The 16,361-nt window shown below is 48.5% G+C and overlaps 5 protein-coding genes and 1 non-coding gene across 6 annotated transcripts; 2 read left to right on the top strand and 4 right to left on the bottom strand.

Moving 5' to 3' along the window:
• Positions 1-910: 910 nt before the first annotated feature.
• On the bottom strand, positions 911-984 carry K444DRAFT_t26. Its single transcript has one exon. It is a non-coding gene; the product is annotated as a tRNA-Arg (tRNA).
• A 3,323-nt stretch (positions 985-4,307) lies between these two features.
• Positions 4,308-4,820, top strand: K444DRAFT_631716 (uncharacterized protein; the record flags this gene model as incomplete). Its single annotated transcript, XM_024883405.1, has 1 exon — positions 4,308-4,820. One exon carries the CDS (start codon positions 4,308-4,310, stop codon positions 4,818-4,820), a length of 513 nt encoding a protein of 170 aa, XP_024734424.1.
• A 568-nt stretch (positions 4,821-5,388) lies between these two features.
• K444DRAFT_665071 (uncharacterized protein) lies at positions 5,389-8,001 on the top strand. The gene is made up of 2 exons (XM_024887043.1): positions 5,389-6,161; positions 6,212-8,001. Exons 1-2 carry the CDS (start codon positions 5,688-5,690, stop codon positions 7,691-7,693), a joined length of 1,956 nt encoding a protein of 651 aa, XP_024734423.1. The 5' UTR covers positions 5,389-5,687; the 3' UTR covers positions 7,694-8,001.
• Positions 8,002-8,261: 260 nt separating this feature from the next.
• On the bottom strand, positions 8,262-9,797 carry K444DRAFT_631714 (fumble-domain-containing protein; the record flags this gene model as incomplete). Its single annotated transcript, XM_024883404.1, has 3 exons — positions 8,262-9,097; positions 9,168-9,450; positions 9,504-9,797. The coding sequence occupies 3 exons, from the start codon at positions 9,795-9,797 to the stop codon at positions 8,262-8,264; spliced, it is 1,413 nt and encodes a 470-aa protein (XP_024734422.1).
• Positions 9,798-12,670: 2,873 nt separating this feature from the next.
• On the bottom strand, positions 12,671-13,911 carry K444DRAFT_644405 (uncharacterized protein; the record flags this gene model as incomplete). The annotated part of the gene is made up of 7 exons (XM_024884958.1): positions 12,671-12,714; positions 12,777-12,952; positions 13,007-13,089; positions 13,139-13,217; positions 13,310-13,527; positions 13,648-13,761; positions 13,801-13,911. 7 exons carry the CDS (start codon positions 13,909-13,911, stop codon positions 12,671-12,673), a joined length of 825 nt encoding a protein of 274 aa, XP_024734421.1.
• Positions 13,912-15,620: 1,709 nt separating this feature from the next.
• K444DRAFT_533465 (secE/sec61-gamma protein) lies at positions 15,621-16,012 on the bottom strand (the record flags this gene model as incomplete). The annotated part of the gene is made up of 3 exons (XM_024875156.1): positions 15,621-15,661; positions 15,717-15,803; positions 15,928-16,012. The coding sequence occupies 3 exons, from the start codon at positions 16,010-16,012 to the stop codon at positions 15,621-15,623; spliced, it is 213 nt and encodes a 70-aa protein (XP_024734420.1).
• Between the last annotated feature and the right edge of the window lie 349 nt (positions 16,013-16,361).

Raw genomic sequence — 16,361 nt, 5'->3', positions numbered from 1 at the left:
CTCCAGGAGAGACCTCTCAGCCGACTTTCCAAGACTGCCTTGCGCTGGAAGTGCCTCCGCCTTTTTGAGATGTTAAGAGTTCCCAAATGCGTATAACGCAAAGAAGGCATTGCCTCGATGAAACCAGGCGTTATCTACGCGTAACTCGTAAGCGTTGCGGAAGTCCTGGTGGCTTGCAGTCACTGTCCGAGGCCTCATGTTGGCCTTTGAAGATTGGCTGGCAATACGATGGAGATTCTTGTCATACCTCAAAAGGCACCAGAAACTGGGTACTGAATGGCACACCTCCTTGAAATGCTACCTGGCTGCGACACCAATGAATAGGGATGCGGTTGAAGGCGAAAAAAAAAAGAAATCCTCGAGCACACCGGATTGGCGCAATCGTTGCAAGCGGTGGGATGGCCCACCAGGGTCCTGGATCGATAGCAATCATCGAAGACGAAAACCTTGGATGAAGGGGGCAGAGAGGAGAGAGGCACCGGGAAGTCATGGTGACGAGCTGAACCGAATTATTAAAAGGGGAGGATAGATCCTTCAAGGAGCTAGCTAGCCCCAAATAGCGTATACGAAGTAGGCTAGTGGGGTAGCTCGCTTAGCATCAACAGACATCCACCAGATCCACAGGGCGGAAGCAGGGAAACGAGTACGCAAAAGGAAGATGGAATCCCCGCACAAAATCACTCCAAAAACAAAAATAAGGTAGATTGCATAGTAGCAGAGAAGACACAATGAGTAACGCTACGTCAAGGTGACACCTCGGTAGCTTGAAGAACTTAAGCGAGCTGAGTCGTAGCTAAAAAAATAAAATTTGAAGCGCAAGCCTCACTACTCCCCACACACTCCCGAGACATGCACATACTCAAAAAACACCCCCAAAAATGCAAAAAATTTGCTCCCCAGTGTTCGCTCTCACTCTAAGTGGGACTCGAACCCACAGCCTCGAGATTAGAAGTCTCGCGCGCTACCATTGCGCCACTGGAAAGCTGTTAGACCAGGTAAATTGGAGTGAAACGTAGCGAACTCACTTAGAGCTTTTCAACGGTCGAGAAACCAACCATTTTAGCCAAATTTTTCCTTATTTCCTACTATACGACCAACTCCCAAACAAGCACTCAACGATCCAGAATCACATGAAAAGTGGAGCCTCGTTTTCAATTATTCTATCGCCCACAGCAGTCCATTATCTATCTCCATAAAAACATCACACCACATCACATCCTTCTGTCGTATTGCTCTGTTAATGAGTTAATAGTTCGACACGCTAATATAACTCGGGCAATTTGCGGGCGAAAGATCCGCGCGAGACGAATTGACTTAATATTCTATCTCGGTGCAAAGCTTCCTTTAATTTGATAAAAAGTTGGAAGTCTTAGGGTCTTCCTTACTCCGTTCTTATTACATCAGCCTGTTGGCTTGCACCAATCCATTGCAGCCACGGTGTCTAATTGGTGCCGACTAGTCTAAAACATGATTAGACACTAAGGCTCCTAGGTCCGCCCCAACTTCTTTGTTTTGAAGCACGATCACCTTTGCAAGGAATTTCAACTAGGAGTAGGTTCCAACGATAACATAGACTTGTAAAACCGTTCGAACATACGCCGGCAGCTTCTTGGTAGGCATGATGGCGGGGGCTATAATCGAGTTTTTTCCGGAGGCAATTCTTGCGCATTTGAAAGATCTTAGGATTTCCGTTCTCTACATGCCACCTCTTCGAGGTCTTGCGACAGCAGGTTGTTCAAATATCCGTTTACGTCCCCTTGATGTGTGGCTTTTCGCAATCCGGTCGAGCTCTATCGTAGTTCCTTCTAAGCAAATTCAAATTCTTCAAGAGGTATAAATCTTTCAAGCCAGGAGCGATTCTGCACGACTTTGCAATAGCGCGCGACTCCTCTCTGGTCAAAAAGAGAAACCTTTCCATCACCGGCCGTTCAACCCTTTATCTCTTCTCAAACCAATTTGAAGACAATATCAAAAGTCGGAGCTCCCTTCGGAGATGAGCTCTCCGTTTTCGCCATTCTCCCGTTAATGAAAAGCATTTAATTTCACTGCTGTTCCTCTCGCCACACTGCAAATATCGGCGTCACAATGGACTTGTTAAAGGCACTAAAAGCGAAGGAGCTACTGCTAGAAAGACGAAGGCTTTGTTCGAAGTCACTAAAGTTTCTGCAAAGTTGCACAATCTCGTGCAGAAGATTGACATTCTTATTTGGGGCCACAGTGCAAAGAACACGATAACAGACAAGACACCATACGCGCAGAGTTTGAATTCGTTGTCCAGTTTTTATGTAATGTCACGAAACTGAAAGATATCTGGAATGAGGTGACCATTATTGAGCATACAAAGACATTCGTGTCTGTTTAATGGGTGATGATGATATAGAGCATGGATAAAAAGCCAGTAACTCAATATCCGACAACTTCTGTTCACATGCTTGACTTAAGAACTTAAGGCTTGGGCACTTTGGCAGCGGAAGCAGGGCAACTTCAAGCAGAATTACGTTATCTGGCTATTAACTTGGTTGACATTGGTCTGTCCCAGCACCATTGCTGTCTGGCCAAGCTATGAACGCGATCCTGCTCCACTGATTGACAAAGATCAAACAATGTGGTGGTCAGATGTTCAATTTCTCAACACTTTCGATTCCAGCAGCATGGAAGTTCGATTGACTTTTAAGTTGATTAAGGGCCATCGAAATTTGTTTGGACAGCAGATTCCACATGGATCTCCTTACTATTGACAGTACAAGTTCATTCAAATGTCTTCAAAGTTCTGGAACGTCGAAATCCGTCTCCAAAACAGGTGTCCAAGTTTATTACTCGGGAGTTGGGACATTGAAATTCACGTCTCCTTTTTTGTCCACGGTAAGGGAGGTTCGTTCCTGTGATCTGGCTCTCAATCCAGGCTGTTCCAGCACTAATTGTGTCCAGAATATCATCCCTTCTCTAAAGGCTGTTGATCCTGCAATTGCTCAACATATATATTCCAAGTGAGATACCCCGCATTTTCTGCAAGCAATTGCTTCAAACCAGTAATTAAACATTTCTTGAGTCTTCGAATCACAACCTTGAAAACATACCTCACACAGTGAACTCCTGCACCAAATGTGCGGCCAACAAAGCCATTGGTGGTATTTCTTTCATCCACCACTTCGACTTTCAATCTCGTGGACGTCATCAAGTTGTTCGACTACTTTTAGGTGTAATATTGTTCCCGTAATTATTCAGAATTGGGTCTGAATTTTCTACAGGAAGCCGGTGCAGCTTTTCAGGATATCTGATACAGCTTCAACGAATAGCCAAAACACAAGCGCAAAGACCCTTTTGCAGAGATGGACCCAACAAGAAACATTCAAGTTATCGAGATGCCTGGTGGAAAGATTGTTACGCAAAGCTATGTGATTCTCAGACATTGGGGTATGCAATTGGGTGCCGTTGACGGTAAAGAGGATGAAGAAAAGTATTGGGCTGACGCTATCTGCGATATAGTCATTGGTTGTTAGTATACTCTGAATGAGACGGAGGTTACGTGCTGACCAATTTCGAAGGGCGAACACTGTTCACTGCAGCCTTTTTCTCGGACAATCAGAAGGTTGATTATCCAAAGCATCAACAGGGTGACCAAACAATCGATTTTTGAAGACCATCGAAACTCACTTTCAGGGCTTAGAACTCTCCAAGAGAGGTCCTTACGTGATTTGAAATGAGATCACCTATGCGGATTTGGTTCTTTCCCAATTGTTCCTCGATGAGAACTTAATTCAGGATGGACCAGGGATATCCAAGGTTGATTCAGTTAGTGGATGCGGTTCGGAACAGAATTAACATCAAGAAGGTTTTCAACACTGAGGCATATTTTGGTTGAATAAAACTCTATGTCAGATCATTCAAAGAATTGATACAAGTTGAATATCAAAAGTTGTGTCTCCTGTCAAGGTTGCGTGACGAGACTTGTATTCAAACTCAACAAGCAATTTTACAACGATAGTTCGTGATGACTTTTCGTGTCTCAACCTGGTACTCAAAAACATCAAATCTCTCTAAAATCTCCCTTCATAGGGATAAACGGAAAGCCAAAGAATCCATGGGGAGTTGCAGACTGTCACGTGCAGTGAAGACTGGCGCTAAACGAATTCAGGGAGCTGAGAAATATTTCTTAAGATTGACAAGAACAACAATCCCTCCACCGCCTTCCCAACGCCGGCCACATCTGCGCACGTCCCCAAAGGCCCATACTCCAGTCTTTCAATTGGAGTGATTGCTCTCGATTTCTCAGCCACATCCTGTCCATGGCCTTCTTCCAACCCAACATGGCCGAACCTCAATCGACTCGAGCTCCCCAACCTTCCACGACCTCCGAATCAGAGTCTGCGTTCTTCTCACCACGGTCACGGCGTCAATTGAGTCTCTTTGCAGCAGGAGTTGGTTTCTTTGCACTATCTACAGCCATCACACGACGTTCGATCGTGCGGCGATACAAAGCAACAGCCCCCAAATTCTACCAACCCAGCAATCAACCAAATTCAAATATCAATGGTGCGATGGAAGCATTTGAAGCTCTAAACATTGCTACGGTGAATGTGTTCAGTGTGGGAATGATGGTCACTGGGGGATTGCTATGGGCTTTTGATATTGCGTCGTTAGATGATATGAGGTCGAAGGTTCGGACAAATCTAGGGGTGGATCCCATACGAACCGATCAGGATGCGGAGGATGAGATTGAGGAATGGTTTGCGTCTGTGCTTGCCAGGAAAGAGTTCAAGGCTCTGCGAGGAGAGAAGGGGATCAAAACGAAAGACGATGAGGACGAGAAGAAATCATAAGCTCTGTTGTTAGATCAGACATTGCAGATTTTAGCCCCAGGAACACGCGTTGCTCCTGCAAATGGAAGGGTGCGATCTGCAGAAGAAGTCTCCGCTACCCGTTACTGCAGATAATGGTTTTGCAAGCTGTCACGGTTCGGGGGACGGGAACTTGGAAGGCCAGGAAAGCCACAACAACTCTCTGCTCATACAGGGTACTGTCTGCATACATACACCTGCGTGGGTTTGGCCTTGACTCTCCAGGGATTAAAAAGGCGGCCCCCCTTCAGCACGGATGCTGAATCCAATGTAGGGTTATCACTTCAAGCATCGAAGAAACCACAAAACTTGATGCGAACTTTGGATTGTGATCATGGTCTCGGCAATCGTGGAGATCAAATATGGGTTATTACCGAAAACAGAGGGTCATGCATTAGTGACTGGCAAGACGGCCACTCAGCAGGTCGTATTCCGACAGTCTTCTGTTCAACACAACAGTCACCACTTGCAAAACTTACTTGCTTTTGAGAAGTCTCAGGCTCCCTGCGAAAGAGTGGTTCCTTTTTTTTTTTTGTGACGGTCAGCACAACCTTCCGCGACTGGTCAAGTGTCTCTGTTGGACTTCAGTGCAAGGGTATGTACTTTTGGTCCTATTGGCGGGACCGGATTCCTGAGCTGTTTTGCAAGACCGAACCAGGTTGTTGGGTCCCGAAGGACAAGAAATCGTACTAAGGATCTGCCTATAACCATGATATTTTTCTGTCGTATTTCTTTCAATGCGGTCCTGCCGCTCCCTCCGAGAGCGTACCACTTGCTCTGGCCTCGGTTGCCCAAATTGTTATGGACCTTTGACCAAACTCTAGATGCAACTACCCGCATGTTTTCGTGATGATATCCAACCAAATGGATATCCAAGATTGCAAAGTTGAAGTACGGAAATATGTCCTCGTCTCCCAGCCGTCCCGTTGGAAACAAAAGGGCGAGCGAGTTGTGGTCCAGTCGCCAATGCTGAAGATTTCAAAAACAGTCTTGGATGTTCCCGTCAAACGCTTCAACGGTGAAGAAGATAATTCAGTCTGTTTCATTCCAAAACAGGACATCGAGAAGGATTCAAACAGTATCTACAATAATGCAAAAGTCAGCACGGCCACGAAGTGGGTTGATGCTCATGGGGTAGCCTTGTTTGACAGTTCGCCTTACGATAAAATTGCATACGCACGGGGAGATACATTTTGGATTTGTATAGGAGTCAATACCAACGGCTATGGCGAAACCGTCCCCGTCATAAATCTACAGACATCTCACAAGGGCGATATTGGGATTGACCAAGTGTGCTGGTTCCCAAAGATCCAAGGGCCAAATGTCAGTATTCCCACTTTATGTCAGGAGCGGACCTGCTAATTCAATCCAAGGGAGAACTATGGACTCTCGGAGGGGGGGCTCGACAGCTCAAGCTATCTGGTAGAAAGAATTATACTTACTTATCCTGGGCCATTTGCCAACGGCTCGATGACTCTGTAGCGACAACCAAGAATGTCGAGATACCCACAAAAGAGGTCAAAATGGAAGACAGACGGCAGCTCACCATTTTTGAAGCGAGGTCTCTATTCAAGAAACGATTGCGATATATGGAAGGAGGCGTTGCAGATGAGGCAGACCAAACCGAGCAGAGCAAAAGCCAATCTTGTTCTCCTGCAGACTATACACTTCGACATCGGAGCTCTCTTTTGCCCACACCACCTGTGTCACCCGACCAGCAACTGTTGCAACTTCAACAGCTCCAGCAACTTCCAAAGAAGATCGTGATTCTCACCCGTCAACATCAACGTCATCTTCTTGCTCGTCCATGGCGGGGAATCTTCGAATTGAGCGATCCCATGAACTGCAAATACGTCCTGAGAAACACCTTAATCCACCCCCAACAATTAACTCAATCCCGTGCTGAAATACACCCACATCCCCTCCCATCCACAGAAATTTATTCCGAAGACATAGACGGCTCAATGAACGACGACTTCTCTACTCGTTCTAACACCCGCTCCTCATCATCACCCCCATCGCCCAACCCAGCAAACGCCATGGACGACCTCCAAGGCGCCCACCTCCTGCACGAAATCTGGCGCGAGGAGAAAGAGAAAGAGAACCTCCGCGGCTCCTCAGACATAGACTCCGGCTTCCCCGACGACGCCGACATTTATCTGGATGCCGCGTCTCCCCGCGAAACATGGGAAGCTCACAGACCGCATGCCGCGGAAAATAAAATCTTGACGGAGAAGTGCAGTGAGAGCGAGCCGTGGTGTCCGTATACGCGCTTATCGACGAAAATGCATTTTCACTGTCCGGAGGAGAAATGTAGGATCTCGCGACCTTCCTCTTCTTCCTCCCGAATACCGCAATCGCAAGATGGGAGAGAAGGAGGGGTTGGACAAGAGCATGAGCATTGCGTCTCCCGGCTCGGCCCGTACCCGGATTCAGCGGGCGAGTGCCATCTTCTTAATACTCAGCTTGAGGAATTTAGGGATCATCGGTGTTGTGAATGGGATGAGAAGGATCTGGCTACTATCACTGTGAGAGGAAGACGTGCGTACGAGATGAGAAAGACGGAGGAGGTGAGGAGAATGGGAGGAAGGGTTTTTGATCGGAGGGGGGAGATTTGGGGGATAGGGGTTGGTGGGTGGTTGGACATAGGGAGGGGAGTAGAGGTTAGCGATTTTGTGGATGATCGGGGGAGGGAGTTGCTTGAGCAATTGCAGACGGGTGGGTTGGATGAGGCTGTGAGGGGGTTGGTGTGTGGGCGCTCACGAGCAGGCCGTGTTGAGGATGTGGACGTGGACGTGATGGATCAGTCGGACAGTGAGTATGATTCGGATGAGGACTTGTATACAGATTTGTGAGTTTGTTGGTTAGTTGTGCGTTTGAGCGAGGTGTCAGGAGTCTGTCTCTTGTCGTGAAGTGTTGGGGTGTGTTTGGGCCTTTGCATGAGAAGGCTTTCTTTCAGATGGCCAGGAAAGTCGGAACGGAGTTCAGCATGAGCAGCTGAACCCCATAACCGTGTGTTGGCGTGTGTTTAGCTTAAGTCTTGATGTGAAAGGCTATTTTTTAGCTGGTCAAAAGTTCGGAACAGAGCTTAAAATAAGCATCTGGACTCCATAGCCTGTCCAAAGTGTCTCCAAGTTTTCTGAATTCAGATCAGTATCCCCAGCGATTTGAATGACGCTTCACTTCACCGGTCTCAAAAAACGATGGAATAAATGGCTAGACCAGCTCATTTTCAAGAGCAAGTATCTTGCATGCTTCTATCCTATCATATATACAAGCCTCCTATATGGCTTCTTTGATTGTGCAAGTTCCTTCCCTTCTATCAGCACTTCAATCAATTATTCCACCCAGTTCAAATCATCCACCAAATGCATTACTTTCATCAACGCCATCTCATTATGCAACGTCTTCTCTTGGCTCTTTTCATCCCACACCCGGAGATGGATACTCTCTATCCAGCCCCAAACCTCCACTCTCCTCAAAACTCCCCCTTCTCCCCCAATTTCTCGGCTGCCTCTTCAAAAATGCGCCAACCGCGCCAAGATACCCCTCATGCCTTAGAAAATACGCCTTCTTCTCGCCATTACTCCAGAATTTGATAGCATACGATAGTGTATTCATCGTCTGACGATGACCGCGGATGAAAGACCCGCCAAAGTAGATGGTTGAGAGTGAATGTTTTTCAGATTGCAGGTAGGCGATTTGCCCGATGTTGTTGGAGATTGCGTACAGGAGAGAGCGCGAGATGTCTGGGGCGGAGAAGGGCGGCGCTTTTGTCTCTGAGGAAGGATGAGGGTTGGTCTGTGATGAGGATGGGGGATCGGAGTCTCCGTTTGTAAGGCCACCGCTGTCTTCAGCTTCACGCTCTGCTTCTCTTTTCATCCGGAACACTTTCCCGAATGAGCTTGCAATCGTGCTGCTCTTTAAACCTATTTTTCCATAGTCGGTACCATATATATCTCCAACCAACATATCGACCTTCGCATTATCTCCGCGCTCAGCCATACCCAGCATTTCGTCGAAAGTCCTCGAGCCTGTGAGCAGTGAGAGGAGACCCCAAAGTGTGCCACCGCCTAGAGAGGTACCGCCTACTCGTTGGTAGGCCCGCGGTCCGGAGACTTTTATCATGGACACGCCGGATCCGATGTTCACGAGCAGGTAGGGGTAGATATCTGACCGAGGTTCTTCGAAGTGCATTGGGTCTGTTTCGCTGTAGGTGAAGACTTCGCGGGGGATCTCGGTGATGAAGAAATCGAGGCCTATCTCCTGTTCATCAGCAATGGTACCAATTGGAAACATGGGATAAAAGGCGTAGTAAGGTCAACATACCAATGATTAGACATTCCATCTCATCTTCCCGTAACACATCTACACCAAGAGCCTCGCGTATCTTGTCATAGTACTTGTATGCCCCCCCTCCCGTCGCCATAACACACAGTTCACCGGGTCTCGAGCCATTGAGCTTCTGCTGCTTGATCTTCAGCTGTTTCATGAACTCTACGCAGTCGTCTATTCGGTCGGTCTCGAAGTTCATGAAGTTTAGACGGCCGCCCGGCTCGCGGGACTTGGGTTCTCGGGAGAAGTAGACGAGCTTGGCTAGGGAGCCTCCAATCTGCCATTGTCATCAGCGGGCCTGATTGTGGAAAATAGAGGATAGAAGCATACATCCACCGCAATATGGCTGACCACTGCGGTGTGGTTCGGTAATCTGATATCCTTTGTGTCATGACTGCCCCCGTTCGTGCTCCCATTCACATTTGTCGGTGAGCTCGAGTCCTGATCAACGATGAATGCCCCGGTGACGTTTATCTTCACAGATCCAGGATGTGTGATGGTGCTGTCTATCTCCGCAGTGTTCGTTCGCATGCGGAGGGGCTTCGAGCTAGAGGAGGGGCTGGCTGGCACATCGTTGCTCCGCACACGAGACAGCTCGTCCGTCTGCGTCGTATCCGCAGACATGACGGGAGGTTGCTGGCTGTTGCCAGAGGGACAGGAGGTCTAGAGAAACATCAATGGGTTGGGGGAGGAGAGTTGTGAGTAATCAATCCTCGCGCGGTCAGATTATGCTGGAGCTGGTCAAGGCATCCATCCATCCATCCATCGGTTCTGGTCTGCTGTGTTGCCGAGACGAAACTTTTCTCTATCGATAAGCCCCGAGGCCCCCTTTGCCCGAGGTTGTCTGTCAGAGCTGGCACACAACGAGCGAGGAACGTTACTATGTTGCATTGCATCGGCTTAGGCGTAAGTGGCGGAGAGAAGGGGTACAACACGTCGATCGGTTGGTTGGGTGACTGGTTGTGAGCAGTGATTGCGTGAAGATGAGGACTCCTGGCTGTTGGGAGAGGTGGCTGGGAAAAAGGCGTGAGAGGTGAGATCCCACCGGGAAAACATTTCCCATCTGCCTATTTTCATTCTCATCCTTGTTCGCAATCGCATTATTTGTCTCAGCCATGCAACCTTCAGGAAGTCCAAGAAGCCTTGAGTTTGGTCCGGTCTCTAGACGTGGACAGCGTCGTGCGCGTCCCGGCTCAACCGCAAAGTCCTCGATTTCAGCAAGTATCAAACATGAGCTTTCCTTTTTCGCTTCGTGCTTTGCGCTCTCTGCCAAGATTAGATCTTGAAGGCGCCAAGCGACAGCAGTATGTCATCGTCAAACATGGCGCTGCGATCTTTGAACGAAAGACATGGGAGTATCATGCTTCAAAACCACGAGCATCCCAACTCCACGGTCTTCCTCAGGGCAAACCGCTTCTCCAGGGCAATCGCAAACCCCACACGCTCCACCTTGCTCATCACCTCATCTCGGGTTCTCGCGCCGATATCATTGTGCGAACAATGATCCTATAAAAAGACGATATGCCTGCACTTGAAGCGTTTCACGTTGCGGTTAAGCTTATTCCATCAATCCAACACGAACCGAGTTTCAAAGTCCGGCGGATCCCGGCCCTCCTATTTCGACTCACGTTACAACCAAGGAAGGTGCTTCATGGCCGCCGGGGGATCGACGCGGGATCTAGAATGCGGGATCTCTTCAAGTACCCGTTGAGCCTCTCCCTCGCGATGGATCTTCAGCTCTTCCGGAAAGTCGGCTCCGGCTTTTCACTCTCAACACACTCCTTTCTCTTTGGGCGGGCCCTGATTTCAGACGACCTTCCTTTGCGTTGCAACATATACCCAGGAGACGTTTGATTTCTCCCTACATCTGAATCAATACCTTTCCTTCCGTTATCTCGATATGCGTCTAAAGCAATATGAGCAAACGACCTTCTCGTGGCCCACGCGACGAGCACAACGTTGTCTTAGCTTTGCAGTTATATTTGCGTAAGTGATGACTCCTCCTTGACCTTTGATGCTTTACTCACAATTCAACAGCATAATCTTGATATTCGGCATCTATGAGCACCAAGCGTACCCAAGGAAAGCAGAACTTCAAGTCGACACTTTGAACGCGGCGTATCACTACACCTCCGCTCCCGAAGATGGCATGCCACGTCTCCCTTTCGAGAATACCAGCAAGCGAAAGGCTAACGAAGAGCCCTGTAGGTGTTGGGGGAGAAACCCTTTCCTATTACGGGCTGTTTCACGACTTTCTCCTAAGACAATATCCTCTCCCGAAACAATCTTAATCTAGCAATGCTAACTCCCCCGTTACCCAGGGTTCTGGTACGATGAATAGGCCACCCAGCAGGACACTCGCAAAATCGACAAAAGAACAAGAAGATTGGAACACTCATTAGACTTCACTTGATAGACTCGGCCGTTTCGGCTAGGCCACGGCGTATCTTGGGATGTGCATTGCATGGAATTTGATTCGATGATATCCCTAGGCTTATAAGCCACCTGTTTTGGTGCTGGTGCACAATACATACATTCTTGAACATACTTAGGCTTTAGCGGAGCTGAATATAGGCTTGGAGGAAGGTTTTTATAGAAAGGAGGTCGCGTGTCTGGTTCGATTTTGAGGAATAACTTTCATCCATCTAGTGCTTCAAGGTCTACTTTTCCAAGTGGACGTACCCAGAAGGGCCGTCATCTCGAAATAGCCCTGGCAAAGTTGCTTGCAAGTCCCAATCGCTTCTTTCTAGTATTCCCGTCTGGAATCTTCTTCATCCGAACGTTTACCCTCCCTCTGCCTTTACAATCGTGAAATTACCGGACATGCCTGGGTTTTGTCAGGGCCACTTCTGGCTGTTCGTGTGAAACACGCCGATAGTGGGAAGTTTCCATCTGGGATTTCGAGTCCCGCAAACGTTTACAGGCTATTCATGAAGAGCCAAGCGCGACCCCGGAGTCCGGCAACGCACATTTGGAATTGGATGACATTCGTGATATACACGCAATTACACCATCTGTTCTGTGCTTCTATTTCATCTGTGCCACGATCTTGCACTCTCTCGAGACCTGTTTCTTGATGGCCAGGCCGCGCTTCTCGGCAGGCTATCTTGAGTCTCGCCAGCGTTGTTCCGTTTAACCTCCATATTGTATACTCTACACAACACGCGGCTAAGTGACGCCCTTATGTCACTACCGTGGAACGTACCATACAGGTATCGTCTGCTCGAAACCTTGCTCCCTGAAAAGTCATTTGACAAGACGGAGCTAAAAGCCATCTCTGTCACTTCGGCCTGGTCGGGAGAAGATGCTGTCAAATAGCTGCCAGACAATATAGGAGAGCCCAGATTCCCTGCAACACCTTCTATCTCTGGTGGGTCTTACCGCACACTTGTGGGCCACGTGGTCGGATGGGTGGATGGATAATGGCAAAGGGAAACTTCTATAGGTTAATGAGGCAAGGGGACTTAACGCAGGAAAGCATTAAAAGAGTGAAGCACTTAAGCCTTGACGGCCTTGTTACCTAGTGGAAGGGCCTTGATCCCTAAATCCGTCATGGTTAGTGGTGTTCTTTGGTTGTATTATGGGGAGGCTGTTTCAACTTACATCCATCGACGGTCACTGGTACCATTTGTTGCTTGGTGCATGCGTTATATTGAGGAGAAGTGTGCTTGTGGATTCCTGCCTTCGTACAATCTTTTGTCGAGGTTGCAGGCATTGTCCATCGCCAGTTGAGGTTGTTCTTCCAGCCGAAGACGTAATCGCCATGTGCTGCAGCTCCGCTAATAAAATGTTAGCTTGCATGACAGGAGATCCAATGGTTGGGGAGTCCTTGCCCCCAGTTCATGCTGTAGACGAATAGGTTCGAATCCATGGGCCATTGGCTCTTGTCCGTGAACGTCGAACCGTTCCACGTGAACTCATACATGATTTGAGGAAGCTTGACCGGGAAGGCTGGGGGCAAGCACCACCTCCGCTGGCGTAGCCTCTGAGTAAGCGACGTGGGAGGTGTGGTCTGGCGAATCGAGGTTCTTGCCGTCCCAGCATCTGAGTTGGGTGTGAGTCATTTATGCGAGAAAAGTCGGAGTAAGCGTGCAACTTACGTTGGGAAAATAATTGTTTAATGGATCATTTTGCACTTAGGATCCGCCGGGATATCCACGGTGTCGCTACTGGAGCAAGGAGCACCTCCCACAAAGTTGTTGTCGTTCGTGGATATCCAACAACGATGGCAAATTGCCTGCTTATTTACCTTGGCGTTGTTTGAGTCGACGGCGCTTCCGGCAATCATATTAACACGAACCCCATCCGTATCTGATGAGAATCGTTTATTGGCTTGAATGCCGTAACCTTGCCGCTGGGGATATAATAAACATTGAGACCATCCTTGTTATCAAGTTGACATTGTGGCTCTCCATTTCCGACTTGAGAGACTCGTGTATAAGTGCTATTTTTTGACTTAAAAAAACATAACTACTGTCCGGTAGTTGGAGAAGTCCTCCTTGAATGAGCAAGATGTGCAGGGGGACAGGCCGGGGAGATCGTGGGTTGCCGGGTCCATGGTCAAGTTGAACGAGTTCCCTCCAACGATCTGATGAAGATGCGCTGCGGATGGTGTTCCTGGTTAGACGATGGGGTCGACACGGTCGACAACCAGCTGTGAACAGGCGAAACGAAGCATATTTCCTTGTGCAGCGGCGTTGTGCGTCGGCACCGCGGTTGCGGCGAGTTGGACCAACATGATGACGCTGGGCAAGACTCTTTCTTGGTGTTGTCGATTATCGATATCTGAGACGGTAAAAGAAGAGATGAAGGAGTCGAAGGGAGGAATGGTGTGACATGCTTATAAGTTTTCTGTAAACGACTTAGCTTCTGGCGTAATAGGTAGTTACAGTGCCGGTGGGAGTGATTGCCGAAGATGGAAGACTTTGATAGTTAATCTCCACTCTGGGGTACAACATAATGATTGGATGGGATCCGCTCAGGCATTGACCGACTTTATTGTAGCGCTCTCGAAGAAACTGCCACTGCGTCGATGGATAATCGTTCGTTTAATGGATTTATATTCAGGCCCAGAGGGAGCAGGTGTAATAGGGGCCAGTTTTAAGCGGGCTGATAGGCAGTTTTGTTTACTCTCCTCTGCCCCTGTTCAGGGTTGATTAAACGAAGAGGGTTCCCGTGCTGACAGAGGCAAATGTGTGTGGGGAGAGCGGCTTAAATGCGGGGTCCCCATAATAGGGACCACGTTTTTGTGAGGGTTTTGAGGCTCAGGGGCCAATCGCCTCCGTGTAATACCTTACCCCTGAACGTGGCAGGTCACGGTATATTTCCGCCGACATACCCGCAAAAGTAAAGAAAAATTTCCCAGCCTGTTCAGGTGCGATGCGGCCTCCCCCAGATATTTCATCTGGAAGGTCCTAGTGGAAACTTCTACATACTGTAGCCTAATAGCAGCTGCGGTAATGCCTCAGCTTTCGCCTGATCCTATTCGTTGCTTTGGCATCCTTGATGCCCTCCCCGCATCCCCCCTTGCTAAAGAGATGGACACAGACCCAACCTCCACGACGGAAAAGCAGTCGTTATACCAAATCGAAGATATATCCTTCGGCTGGCAAGGTTCCTCTCTGAGTTAAGGTCATATTATCCTTCTCTGATGTCCTTGCGTCTTTGGGTGCGCCTGTCTTTGCTGATTTCGGGCACATGATACTTACGAAGGGATTAGCTGGGAGCCTCTTCAGATACCGACACCATGACGAGGGTACGTATTCATGGTCATATAAGAGCGGCTTACAACCGTCCGTCTTTGCATTTACTTCGAGTTCTTCGAGAAGTAGAGTTTGAGGACGGAGACCTATGGGTGGGAAGTGGGCATCGTCGTTGGAGGTATAGCGAATCCGACTAAGGCGCCTGGCGCATAATAAAGAAGAATATGAATTTCAGCAAGTTGTTGGAATAGGGTGGTTGATTAGGTAGGTCGGGGTATTTGGACGTAATTCAGAATGTAACCTCAATTTTTCCTTAGAAGTCCACTCGGACAGTCGATCCCCCCCAGAAAAAAATATGGCAAAGTCCTCCTCCTCCGTCTCATGGATAACCTCCTCCAGAGCTTCCTTGCAAGAAGCAAGACACCATCAAGACTCACCTTCCGGCCACTATACCGAGGTCTCTTAGAAACTCTTCGATTTTCTAAGCAGAACACTCAGGGACTCTCCGACACATGGACACCATAACCAATAGCGCAAACCGGAGGAACCTTAAAGCAAGGCTCACGCTTGAAAGCAAGTATATTCTCTTTTCCTAGCCAGGCCCCAGTGCTATGCCACACAAACCCAGCCCAATATAATACACGCCAAATGGCATGACCAGATGCGCCTACCATTCAACGTCCTTCTCCGGAACTGCCCTCCAAACCTCGCGCATCCAACTAATTCAAACCCCTCGCCCCATTTCCTAAGCGCCGCCCACCAGAACATTATTGACAGGAATGTGTACTGCAGAAGCATCAATGGACGGCTCTATTGCAACACAGATATCAGGGGAACGTACTTAATTTCACAAGATAACCAACTGCGCCCATTACAAGGAATCCAACTCCAACGGCTTGACTAATCTTAATGAATTCGCGTCGATCAGCTGTGGAAGATAATAGTCAGCAGATGCGCTTTCAATGATTAGGTCTCGTGTCCAATTCTTAAAACCTGAACCCGCAAACAACAGTTTGAGCTGCAGATAGGGGGCGGAGAAAGGGGCTTCGTACGCTTTGTGCATCTGTTCAGGAATTGCGTGCCTTCTTTGAAGAAATCCCTTGGGATGTCGAGGAATTCTTGGATTTGGTCGGACATGGTTGCGATTGTGGGGTTGGTATTGGGAGGAAGATGGAATTAGGGGTAGTATCGTAGGGCAAAATCTAGATTCTTTGGAAGCTCGAAGGAGGGTGGTCGAAGAGGTGAAGAGTGCGGTGGCTGTTCTGAGGAAACCGTGGTCTTGAGAAACCCATCGAAAGCTCTCCAAATTTGAAAGGAGGCGGATGGACGAGGCCAGATTTCGTCACGTGGAGACGGGGTTTACCTTTGGCGCTAAGCCGAATAGAAAGCTCAGCTCAGGCGGCCAGCTCCCCCCGACCTGGATCGTGAACTCGTCACTCTCAACCAACGACGGAATTCTCTTAGTCCTTCATTCACCAACCTGCGC

Source organism: Hyaloscypha bicolor, assembly GCF_002865645.1.
Source record: "Hyaloscypha bicolor E unplaced genomic scaffold K444scaffold_116, whole genome shotgun sequence".
NCBI classification, from domain to species: Eukaryota; Fungi; Ascomycota; class Leotiomycetes; order Helotiales; family Hyaloscyphaceae; genus Hyaloscypha; species Hyaloscypha bicolor.
Note: the sequence above shows the minus strand (reverse complement) of the source record. Positions and strands in the feature narration are given on the sequence as shown.

Excerpts from the sequence above, each read along its gene's own strand:
- K444DRAFT_665071 (XM_024887043.1), top strand. The coding sequence starts at position 5,688 with ATGATATCCAACCAAATGGATATCCAAGATTGCAAAGTTGAAGTACGG. Across the intron at positions 6,162-6,211 it reads CAAAGATCCAAGGGCCAAAT|GGAGAACTATGGACTCTCGG; the intron begins GTCAGTATTCCC and ends ATTCAATCCAAG.